This window comes from Bacillus rossius, chromosome 1 (genome assembly GCF_032445375.1).
Source record: "Bacillus rossius redtenbacheri isolate Brsri chromosome 1, Brsri_v3, whole genome shotgun sequence".
NCBI lineage: Eukaryota > Metazoa > Arthropoda > Insecta > Phasmatodea > Bacillidae > Bacillus > Bacillus rossius.
Window position 1 is genome coordinate 87,126,159 of NC_086330.1, and position 13,321 is coordinate 87,139,479.

A 13,321-nucleotide genomic window follows, 5' to 3' on the forward strand; every position below is an offset into this window, starting at 1 on the left:
ACAACAAAGGGAAACTTAATAACATACCTCAGAAAAATGTTGTCCTGCGTAAGGCACAGAAAAATATTTTACAAACGCACAGTCCCACTAATTATTTAAAAATATTTACGCTCGCATTGAACCACACGCAAATACTTGTTTCTACTGGACGTAAAAAACTGAAAACGGAAAGTTTGTTTGGTTAGGGGTGATAGTATTGGAGTGGACAATACTGGCATCTACCGGGCTGATTCATAAGTTATGACTTACTTCTCTGATCAGTGCTGCTGTGCGTGCTCAAATTTGGAACTACATCAGGACACCAGGACAATCACGAGCACACCAGAGTCTTGCACTCGTCCAATGATAAATGTCCCGTAGGAGGTGACGTAATTCCTTCGTGCGCATGCGCAAAAGGACCGAGGCAGGCATGCAGGCAGCGCGTTTCGTGCACAGATCCATTGTGAACATTACAGCGTTGCCGTATCGCCGCAATCGAAAAAATGAAAACAGATGTCCGTGACAGATGCAAACAAAGCGACGAGTGTAACTCAGGTAGCTGCCACTGGTAAAAGTAGATAAAAAGGAACTTTTAACTCTACAAAATAAATAAATGTTCTGTAGAAAACTGGGTGTGCACGTGCACTTGTGCTCTTTAATACCGGCCGCTACTGCATGTGAGATGTTATTTCACCTAGCTGTGTACATATGTGTAAACACTGGCATGCAAAGCAGTTCTACAAGCACAAAACACTTTGCAACTACAAGCAAAATTATTCTAGGTTACCTTGTTATGGGTTATTCTAGTTGATATATCGTTGCACTGTAACACTTTTTCTTGCAGAGATCACCACAATTTAAAATGAAAGAGATATACTATTTTGGTTGAATATGAGAAAACTAATAAAATTTGAAGGAGTTATCCTTTTTCTGATGTTTTAGGTTGGTATCACTTGGGGATACTGATTAGAAAAGTATGCATCCATTTCGCATACAAATCCAATCTATTAGTGGTATTGAATTTAATTAGGTATTATTCCTATATTTTGTTGTAAACAGAAAGGGATATGCTAATGTGCTATGAAATGATAACAATAAATTTGCAGAAGACAAATTTACGCAGTTTTATTGTGAAAAGGACCCTATACAGAAAATTTGTAAATTTCACTATACGATGAACACGATTTTCGAAGTTTGTTTATTATGTATGTTTCGATGAAGAATCTTGATGTAGGCTGACCTGAAAAACACTGTGTAGAATCCTATGTCGCGAGATGACACGCTCTTGCAGTGAGTGTCCACAGGCCTCAATATAAACAAACTTCAAGCTAATACAATTCTCCAAAGAAAAGAGAAATTTCAAGAAAATATAAATTATTTTTAAAATATTAAATCCACATTAAGAGAAGAAAAATCATGAAGATTACTACTCAGCAGGAGCTGTTGCAAGCTATCCTGAAAAACATATGTTGTTTTGTTTACAATTGATAAGATAGCATGTTGCTATCTGCACCGAGGCCAGGAGCCTCAGACACATTACAAGGCTCAGTTCCTATAAGGAATTTATTTCACGAGAGATGGTCTTGAATTACCAACCCAGCGAAGCCCGCTGCGGGTTGATAAAACACGATGAATATGAGAATGGAATGAAACAGCACTGAACAGCTGATCCGCTCCGATAATCGCCAGCGTGAAATCGGATACCGCCAGTAATATAGTAAAAAAGGTTCAAGTTCCTCACTCGTCGAGACGGTCGAGGAAAAGATGAAAAAAGGAAAAAAAAAAGGAAAAGAGACAAGAGAATTCGCCTGCTGCTGTAATAAAAGAGGCGGATAAAAACTAGACAAGAAAAAAAAACATGTAGTGTGATTTTTTTTCACACAGCTTTGTCACCTATCTAAAAACACCTTGTTTAGCTAAAAACATTTTTGTTTAAATAATGCATTTAAAATGTTATTAAAATTTAGGCAATCTTAATAGCCTATGACACTGTATATAGATGTAATGTAAATGTTATGAGATGAGATTGTGAATTGTTAATGAAATGTATATGTACGAGATGCAGGAAGTGGATATGTTAAGTGAAATTTGAAACATATAAGCAGCACTATGCTTAGTCTGCATGCAAATGAACATTGTGAAAATCACATTTTAACAATATGAGAAGTGTGTTATCTACTAATTAATTTATGCAAAGTTGTACTAATTTGAATTTAAACATTTTATGAAATATTTTATTCATGTTTTATGAGCTTATTGTTGATTAAGCTAATTTATTATTCGTGTTAATAAGTTACAAACTGAGAGTTATTTGGATAATATAGTTTTTATTGTTACTATGTTTATATATATTCTAAATATATTTGGTTGGCTAGTGGTATATTTATGTTAAGAACTGAAGTTGATAGGCCTGCTGACACTCGTGCTTGCAAGTGCACGATCATACATGTTATAATTGATAAACTTTGATTTACGTACGAGAGATTTAAGTTAAGAGAGTGCAGTGATTACACTCGGCAATAGGAGTGGACAGAGACGCGAATTCCTTCGGAAGTGTACCTAACAATGACGTGTGCTGCAAATGATGTGCTGGCGCCGCGGTGCTCCGCCGCGTCACGCACTGGTCCTGGACCAGGGCGGCAGGTTTCGTCGCTCCGAGACGACTGTCCCAGCGGGAGCAGGTGACGGTGATTCCGTCTGCTGCTCCGCCGCCGCCGCGCGCCTGTGACGTCAGTCGACGTCCCGCGCCGATTTGGTCGGCAGGGCTGACCAAGGGCAGGAGAAGCACCACCCGGTGATGTATGGTCCCAGGTCCGCCTTCCACAGGATGCTGCCAGCATCACGGATGGAGGCTGTACCACTGCTACAGTGATGACCTGGATAAAGTCCCATTGTTATGCAACATGTACATTTCCTCACATTTACCTTGTGATTGCGACGAATACTTACTGTGAGTATTGTTCTCCGAGTGCCACTGCATCCAACTTAGTTCCAGGACTGACGACTACGAGAACTTCAACGAGATTGCAAGTTTTCCCGCGAAAATGCACCGACGGCCAGCGCAGGTCTGAACTCTGTGACGGAGTGCCGCGCAATGAGGGAATCGTCCTCGAGTCAGGAAGAGGGGTGCGGGACAGGTGTCCTTTTTCGCGCCAAAGTTTTTTTTCTCCCTCCTTCTTTTCGTCGTTTTGTGGTGTCGCGCGAGTCGTTGCCTGGCAACGAACTTTTTTATTTAACTCAAGCAGCGAGTTTCCAACTGAAAAGCAAACCATGTCTTGTTTGAAAATTTAAAAACTGCAACACACTATGCTTATCAAGGGCGGCAATTCTGTGCTGTTACATGACTGTCCCACACACAGAAAGTGTTTTGTTTTAATTATAAATTACATTTTTTAATTATTATTATTATTTGTTGACATTTTTATGTTTTGTTCTATTGTTGTGTGTTTGGACGTATCTACGACTACCATACTCTATGGCGTAGCCCAAGTGACTTTGAAGTTCAATTAGCAAGACCCCTCTAGGGAGCAATTGACTTCAACGGCAAATTGAACCTTTTATACATAATTTGTATAACAAAACTTTCATTGTTGAAAAATCCAGTTTTAAATTTAAGACATTTTAGCATATTAAGTTGTTTTGTTAAGTGTCTGTATTTTGTTTTGACGTGATAATTAAGTCAACAATCGGTGTGTCTCGGCCAATGAGAGGCCATGTTACTTAAGATAAGCGTCATTACTAAATTCACGGAAAAAAGTCTTGGAACAACGACGGCGTTGGCTAGATAGCCCGGGTTTCAATCAGGGCCGCAACTATAGTCTCTGGCACCCGGGGCATGAATGGATTCATGCCCCCCCCCCCCCCCCTCTTTTTTGCACATACCACACCAATAAAGCGGGGGGGGGGGGGGTCCGGGGGCCCTCCCACGGAAAAATGGTGCTATTTAAGCATTTTCCATACCTACATGTAACAGTTTCTGTGCTACTGTACCTTCCAGGCATGAACCCACTATGTCCATAAAGTGGTCCGTATAATCACTAGACTTGTTCATTAAATATATGTTGAGACGTTATATTGTAAATCAGATTAGACATTCCTGGCATGCAAGTTAAAAAAACTTTTTACCAGTTACCAGTTGTAGTAGGAATTACAACGCAAGCGATTTCGGCGCCCCCACAGCTTTGCGCCCGGGGCGTATGCCCCGCTTGCTCCCCCCTAGTAGCGGCCCTGGTTTCAATCCCCTGAAAAATGAGAAATATCTACAAGCCAAGTAGATCATCCTATAACTAGGATGTTTTAAATCGTCGTCTAAATATAAGTTACATATTGTTTAATTAGGGCACGTCCGGTATGACGTGTATTTAGGAGTGAATTACCGTGAGTAAAATACCGACTCATGTGCACTGTTTTTCTACATACACGTAATGTAATATTGCCGACGAACACATAAACATTGAATTTTCTGCTGAACACGTTAAAGACTTATTGAAATAAACATTTGTTAAAGCCAATTGCGTATCCTGATCTACACTTTAATTAGTTTTACACCCAGAGGTGAAATGAGACGGAGTTCTCACGATGCTTTACCGCAATTTACACATTTACTCAGCCGCGGTATGTTAAAATTAACTTGAATTACGAACATAATAAATAAACATTATTATTTTTATTTCACACTAATTTACGAATCTAGATTGAGAGCAACAGACGTAATTAATTTGAACTGTATGAACTTTTGTTGTGTATTATCATGTGTGCAACATACCTCCAGCTATTTAAGAAAACATGATGGTATACCACTGGTCCAACCAATAAGCATATATATTTTATTTGATTAAAGATTAATTGTTTTAATCTTATGTTACCTTGTTGTTATTTTACAGTGTATATGTTTGTTTTTCCTTAATGACCTTAATTTACATGTTGCCAGTCTCATGCTAACCCTAGATTAGGAGTGTGAAATTATTTTAATTTTTTTTCTCTTATGTACCACATTACATAAGGGTGGCGCCCAGAGACATATTTAAATTTAATCAAAGAGTCTATACTCGACAGAGTAATTAAAAATCCAGAGCGTTTATGAACTATACCCTGCACATAGTAGTATCAGTATTTGTATTATTCTTTATATTATTATAGCTGACTACACTTCGTATAGCAACCAATCAAGGAGGAAGTGCTATAGAGAAAGAGTCACAGAGTCTAGACCCTGAACAAACGTGTCAACACGGGATTCGAACTCGAGGTTGTACACGACATGTCATCGGATCATTTCCCTGTTCATTTAATATTCGATGACGCAAATATAGACTCCAACCAGCCACGAAAAATCAGGGACTATAAAAACGCGGACTGGCAACAATTTAAAAACTACTTAACAATAAATCTCCCCGACGCGGCCGAAATAACCATTGAATACAGCGATAATTTAAATTCCGCGATATTAGAACTAACAGAAAAAATCCAGGATGGTATTAGCCAGTGCATCCCAGAAAAGGAGGTTAGGTTAGCACACGACGAGCTACCAGAATACATCCGCAGCTTGATTTCACAAAAAAATCGACTGCGGCGTGAATACACACGGCGTCGTACACAAGAGACGAAACGCCGAATAAACGAACTACAAACAATCATTTCAGACGAAATCTCACTCTGGCGAGGCAGCCAGTGGGAAACTGAAATCGCGCGACTCGACACCCAGGACGGAAGTGCCTGGACAATGACGAAGCGGATTTTAAATAAATCGGACAAAATCCCGCCCCTTGAAACAAACAATGGCGTAGTTTTTCAGCCCCGTGATAAGGCACAAGCTTTCGCCGACACACTGGAAGCAACATTCCAGCCCAACATGCAGCCCTGCGATAGGATATTCACGGCGCAAATTTACCGCGAACTCCGTGTTAAATTGCGACTGCCCACAACCTCTGAGCCATTACTTACACAGGCGCAAGAAATAAAGCGTGCGATCAAAAAAATGAAGCCGCGAAAAGCTCCCGGGAATAACGGCATACAGGCTGTTGATCTCAAACAACTCCCGAACGAAACACTCGAATATCTAGCCGAGTGCATAAATGCAATGTTTCGGTTAAATATTTTCCCCTCACAGTGGAAAGAGACTAGAGTTATAGTCTTCCACAAGCCAGGTAAAAATAAAACACTGCCACAGAATTACAGACCTATCAGTCTGCTAAGTACTGTGTCTAAAGTCGTGGAGAGTATTATACTACACAGACTTAATGTACACATTCACGAGAATAACATACTGCCGAATGAACAATTCGGCTTTCGCAGTACACACTCGATAGTACATCAGCTCGTGCGCCTGACTGAAGAAATCACAAGCGCATTTAACGTACAGGATTACGAAGTCGCTACGTTTATAGATGTAGAGAAAGCCTTCGACAGAGTATTCCATGCGGGGCTAATCTACAAACTCTACCAAACAGGATTTCCAGACTGTTATATTAAACTAGTCGCGTCCTATTTAGCAGACAGAACCTTTAGAGTATCTACTGAAGGAGCTCTATCAGACATAAAACAAATAAAAGCAGGTGTACCGCAGGGAAGCATCTTAGGCCCTGTACTCTTTAATATATATGTCAGTGACATGCCACGCCCCGCACACCGACTAGTAAAGCTGGGCTGTTATGCAGATGACACAGTGCTGTATAGCAGGTCCCACAACCTCCGGCTAGCTACCCATAGACTGCAAGTCACGCTCACTGAGTTCGAACAATGGTGCACGACTTGGCGTATAAAAGTAAATACAACGAAATCAGAGGTTATTGTATTTACTCGCAAAAATCTCCCGCCTGTAGAACACAGGCCGCAAATACGTTTGTTTGACGAACAAATACCGCATAAGGATGTAGTGAAATATCTAGGTGTTCACATGGATAGGAAACTACTCTGGCGCAATCACATTGACACTAGGCGAGCGCAAGCGCAGGCTAGGATCAGTGCACTCTACCCAGTAATGAGTAGACGATGCGGCAGCAAGGTAAAAACCGGCCTACTGCTGTACAATGCTCTAATACGCCCAATAATTACGTATGCAGCCCCAGTCTGGGCAACAGCTGCCCCCACACACCTAATAAAACTGCAGCGGATTCAGAATAGGTGCCTTTGAATCGCCACAGACGCCCCACGATACTGCCCTGTAGAAGCATTGCATCGTGAAACCGAGTCGGAGACTTTGCAAGACTTTTACACTCGTACAACACAAACTTTTTGCGATAAATGCGTAAATAGTTTAAATCCGCATATTTCCTCACTCGGAAATTATGATCCCGACGAAACACAACAATTGTGACAGAATTAAATCCTCCCGCACCACCCAGACACACCAGCGATTTGGCCCAGCGGGGCTCTAATGAATCTAGTCGCGCTTTTGGCCCAGCGGGGCTCTAATAAATACACCAACACACAAATTCCCCATTCTTATAGGAATGTTTATTTCTTAATTATTAAGTGAGCAGACTCACTATCGATGAATAGGTGTCCGACCATGTGCCTGATCACGTCCTGCGGTGCAAATAATCAACATTGGACTAGCCAATGATTGACATGCCCAGGCTGGCAGCACAATGTGTCGGGCATACATGGCCGTGGTAACTGGGGCAACCTGGGTGCTGCGGCCATATAACTTATAGTTGTAAGATGTACCTTTCTTTTCTTTCAGCTCACCTGGCTGGCTGGCAGCCTGGCGGGAAACGACGAAAGTCGCCCCCTAAAAACCAGTCATGCCCAAACCCCCAAATGCGGACAAAAATGTCCAAGAGCCCGCCCTTGCTTAGTAGATATTTTCTACTCTTCCAACTCTTCTTCCTGAGACATCCTTCTATTCCCGTAGCCAACCCGCATGTAATTAATGCATGAAATTTTGCATCCCGCATGTAAGTGCCCAGGGTTTTCCCTGTGTCTATGCAGGTTTTATCTAGTTTTAGTCTAGAATAGTCAGTGAGGGGAGTTAGTCATGGCGCCAATCGCTGCCATGGCTGGCCAATCCCCCTCCTAGCACACGATGCATGCACCCTCTCCCGCATGGCTAACCCCTGCATGATTAGAGCATATAGGCTTCGGCCTGAGACGCACTTAGAGTCTGTCCCTAATCCAGACCCCTCCCAAACACACTTAGTTTTAATTTAGGTTAGGAAAAAAAAAAAAGAAACAAAATCGCTCAAATTTCACAGTTATCCTGTGACGACGAAAAGACTGCGCGCCAGTTCAGAGACTTGCGCTTAGAGGTTATACCGCGCTAGAAATACCAGCGAGCGTGGCGCTTATCATCCCGCATCACTAACACACCCCTGACGAGGCGGGCCCCTTAATAAAGTGGCATACACACGCGACACATGGGTCTGCATTTGATTGCGTTAGTCTGTTTTAGCGGGTGCGTTCCGCTAGCGGGGGCTGCTACTGACGGGATGGGGGATCCATAGGCGTGCGCACGGTAGGTGCCACAGGTGCCTTGGCACCACCATTAGGGTTACGTTATTTCGTTTTTTACAAGCAGAAATAATACATACTTACAAAAATCCGTATTATTTCCAAAAAAAATATGTTTTCCAATCGCGTCGAGTTACAGATACGTGCTCATAACACTATCAGTATATCAATTATTAATCGAACCAACTATACACACGGAAACAAGCCAGTTGCAATTACTTGTGTTGTACACGCGGGCCGCAGCTACGAAACTTCTGAAATGTAAATACTTCTCCTAGTTCTCCTCGAATTACATAGAATGCGCGCTCGGTGTCCACTGTTCACTCCACTCGGCAGGCGCACGGAATAATAGCCGCCGTCCGCCAGGGTTTATTTCAAAAAAGAGAGAGTTTAGATGGTTAAAAGGATAGGCTTACTCGATGACTTGTATGCAGTCGCCGACAAAACATTTTTGTTGTATTCCAAAAGTTAAAACTTTTGCCCACTCTTATTTGTGTATTTTTATTATTTTAATATTTTACATATTTTAGGTAGGTATGTTACAAAAACTCCCTTCGTTTGTATGATTTTAAAACTTAACATTTGAGAATGTTTTATCTAGCATTTATTTGGCGTCTTCAGAAAACAATTAATTACAGTTTTTCAAAGCCACCAGCATTAATTCCTGCAAACAATTTGTGCAATTTACTTTAAGTCTCAACAAAGCTTAAAACTGTAAATAGTTTAGTAGTTTTCCTGGTGATTATAACGTTCAAAGCAATAATTTGTTATAAAAAATGTTAAAATTTTTACATCTGTGGATTTAATGCTTTCAAATCCAAATTTTTCCGGGGGGGGGGGAGGACCCCCGGACCTCCCGCTTCAGGCTCGGGGTCTGTGAATGACAGGGCTGTTGTGTAATCTGGCACCACCAATACTGAAGTCCTGCGCACGCCTATGGGATAGGCTTTCACAATAAAAATAACCCAGACCAGACGTAAATGTTATAAGCTGACTTTCGTAGCGCAGTTGGATACACACCGCCTTTCGGGTATAGGGGTTCTTGGTTCGAAGCCAGGGTAAGGTATGGGTAGGCCCAGATAAAACATGGCGGTAAATTCATGCTGTACAAATATATTTTTAATAATAAGCTAACATTGGGACGAATAAAAATACCTACGTCTGTAGTCTGCAGTTTGGGATGCTGCGAACAGTGAGCTAACAATACAGTGATTATATTGAGGGAGATTGTTCAAAACGAGTGAATCAGTTATAAAAGGTAACTTATGATAAATATAAAAATATGCCGCGTATTACAATTCATTGACTTTGAGTGCGTAATAATTCAACGATTTTGAGAAGTGAGATACGTGATTATTGCACCAGGCATCTATCGTGCGCACGGCTGATGCGCGGACGCCTTCGCTCGGTCCACACCTCGCGGCTGTAGGGCTGCCATATCACTCATATCAGTGCATCGTCCAGCTGCATCGGGAAGAAATGGGGCATGTTGTCCGAGGCACAACGCACACTATATTGTACATTTCTTCCCCAGTTTTCGTGTGCGACGCTGGAGCCCTGTGTTTCGAATGTTATTTTAAAACACCTTCGTTGTTTTAAAACCCTTGTTGCTAGGAAGTGGTGGAACCGTGTATTGGCGACATTACGAGTGGGTGTGAGTGCTTGCACTATTGTTTGGTTGTGTGATGCCTCGCTGAGTTACGTGCGCCAGGAATTATATAATGATGCCGCAGGAGCCAGTGGTGATCTCTAACCCTCAGGTATGCAATTTATTTTGTTAGTGTTTATTTTGACCATTCCCGTATTGACTTGTCTGGACTCTTGAAAGATGCTGCGTGCATCGCGAATCAGATGCAGATGAAAAGCCTCTTGCATCCTTGAGCATGATACCTTCTGTATGAGTTTAGTTTACCAGTGTTTTTTGCACACACAGACATGTTAATATTAATATAATTTCATTAGCATGGTATTATGCTAATTGTATAGCTCAATTTTACACGTTTCTAGTTTTTGTAGGTCATGTTTTAACAACACCAGTATTCTTTGAAATACTGACAAAATTTTGCATTCGGATTCATTTAATGTCGTGAGATTTTGCTTGTGTGATAATGCAAATTTTTTTTTTTTTTTACTTTGGACTTGTGTAGTTACTTGCTTTCGTAATTTGGCCTTGTTGCAAGCCACAGAATATGTCTTAAAACAAAACTAGGTTGAATAGCTTCCGTATAGGGAGTGCGGCCTCAACCATTTCTTTTTAAAGACTACTACGTGTTGCATGACGCTGTGTGTGGTTTCTTTATCAGCGGCTAGCCGCGGGCTGTGGTCGCGATAAAGGCATTCCAGGACTAACGAGCCGGCGCTCAAAACGTTACTCATCGTTGAATGAGCCCGTTATTACCGGAGCGTGACCAGGACTTGCTGGTATTGCAGCATTTATCCTGCCCTCCCACAATGGTTCTGGTCTATAGAGCTTGCCCTCTGATTGGCTGAGTGGCTTATCAACGTATAAGCAATGAGGTACTAAAGTACTTTAGGGGCTGCAGCAAATTAAAAATTGAAAATGTTATTTTTTTACAAAATGTGCCTAAAAAACAAAGTTTCGTGTTTTTTGATGTCACTGCCCTAACCTAACCAACCGAAAATAATCCGCACTTGAAACAATTTTCAACCAAAGTAGTCCCCATGTGTAGAAGCTTAGAAGCTGTGTTGATTATTTAGTGATGCAATGGGCTGTTTATACACGGGCACCAATTCACTAGTTGTAAAGGCTGGATATGAGCAGCCAGCTGCATGTTGTTCCAGAAGTGCATGGCCAAGGCACTGTATGACAACGTGGCAGAGTCGCCTGATGAGCTGGCGTTCAGGCGTGGTGACCTGCTGACCGTTCTTGAGCAGAACACGGCAGGCATCGAGGGTTGGTGGCTGTGCTCCCTGAGAGGTCGACAGGTACGTGCTGACTAGCTTAGTAACCTTAGTTATAAATTATACCCAGCTAAATACTCCTAAAATTAATTTGTTAACTGTACTCAAAAGTGTAGGCTAACTTTATTATTTTAAAAAATTTGTATTTTTTTTTTTGGGAAATCCCTGACTACTGTCAATCCCTTTTCTGTGGTAAACCCATTCTATGGAGAATACTCTTTCTGTGGAGAAATACCGGTAAATATCTTACATCGTGGCCTTTCCCTAAAGTAAAAATAAAATTACAAAAATACCATTTTCCAACACTAGAGATGTTCCTGTATTTACCCTGAAAACAGTATTAATAAATTAGGACTAGTTTCTGAGAAATCCTAATTTTTTAGCTCACATTTCAGTATCTGTGCATTGCCGCCACTGCCGCCGTCGTTAATTGTTTACCAGTATCTGTTTGTGTGTTTGTTCTGAAGAACTTCAAATATTGTGAATAGTCGATTAGATAAGGCTAGTTACATTAAGAATACTTTCAAACATTGTGGATGGTTGGTTGGGTTAGTACATATACATGAAAAATAATCTAAATTATTTATTGTGGTTTCTTAGGAGTTTCAAATTTAAGATGTATCTATCCTGCCTAACCAAACGTTCTCATGAATCAACAGAATATTTAATATAGCTATACTAACCTACTGTCCACAATATTTTAAAGTATTTTTAACGTTTCTAACCTAAAGTAACAAGATTTTACAGTATTTTTAATATAGCTATACTAACCCAACCAACCGTCCACAATATTTTAAAGTATTTTTTACACACTAACGTAACCAATGAATCGTTCGTTACTATGTGATTCAAAACTCTACTTTAAATGAAATATCAAAAACATTAATATTTCCCTACAACTGCAATATGCCATCATATAAACTACTTTTATTATAAAACAATACAATTGACTAAAGTTCTCCAAATTAAGCACACTAACTGACATGGGTCTAAACAATTAATGGCAGGCAGCACTGATATTTTTTCTCAGAAACTAGAAGGAATTTATTAAAACTGTTTTCAGGGTAAATACAGGAAGGTCTGTAGTGTTGGAAAATGGTATTTTCATAATTTCATTTTTACTTTGAGGAAAAGACGCAATCTATACTAATATTATAAAGCTGAAGAGGTTATATGTTTGTTTGTTTGTTTGAACGCGCTAATCTCAGGAACCACTGGTCCGATTTGAAAAATTCTTTCAGTGTTGGATAGTACATTTATCGAGGAAGGCTATAGGCTATATTATATTATCAATAACATTAGGGATCCTTACTAAAAGTCCAATTTAGAATCAAATGCGTTGGAGGGGGTTAGATACAACATGCAGTACACGTACGAAGTGTGTGTTGACAATGCCGCAGGCGCTAGAAGTTTATTTCCTATTGCCTATTAACATTGTTGCCACGCACTTGATGCCTTATCATTCTTAATTTTCCCATACAAGTAAAAAATACCAGTGTGATATTAACAACGAAGCAATCAGTACCCTCATAAGAGTTCAATTAGTATTTAAATACTTTTTATCACTTTAAATCGCAAACCTAAACTATTGTTTTTTGTTCCTTTCTCTATGTTTAATTTGTTTTTTTTATTGCCCTTTTTTTCAAGTATATATATTTTACAGACTTGAAACTTCACAGTAATGCTCCTTATGTTACGCAGGATGACATTTTTCTAAAATTAGATCCCATGGGTGGTTAAAACCAGGCAACAGTGGGTACTTTGTCTGCATGAGAACAGGATTTTGCATTGTTCATGCCTTCTGCGTTTCCATGGCAACGGGCATCGCGCGGCAGTGGCGTACCCACAAGGAGGGGCATGTATAATGAGCGGCGCAAGAGTGATCTGCCTGTAGACTGTCGTAGCGAAGTACGGGTACATCAGTTGTACATTGCGTGCACGAGTCGGAAAACCATCGGTTCTATTCATTTTC

The 13,321-nt window shown here is 40.6% G+C and overlaps 1 protein-coding gene across 3 annotated transcripts in view; it reads left to right on the forward strand.

The window, feature by feature from the left end:
• The window catches only part of LOC134539223 (breast cancer anti-estrogen resistance protein 1), a 182,577-nt gene that overhangs the window by 109,363 nt on the left and 59,893 nt on the right, over positions 1 to 13,321 (forward strand). Inside the window, exons 1-2 of one of the 3 annotated variants that reach the window (XM_063381017.1) lie at positions 9,798 to 10,187; positions 11,230 to 11,373. In XM_063381017.1, coding sequence (XP_063237087.1) covers positions 10,149 to 10,187; positions 11,230 to 11,373 — 183 coding nt within the window. In that variant the 5' untranslated portion in view covers positions 9,798 to 10,148. Of the gene's footprint in view, positions 1 to 9,797; positions 10,188 to 11,229; positions 11,374 to 13,321 lie in introns of those variants that run through there. The other 2 variants (XM_063381026.1, XM_063381035.1) reach the window with 2 other exon arrangements.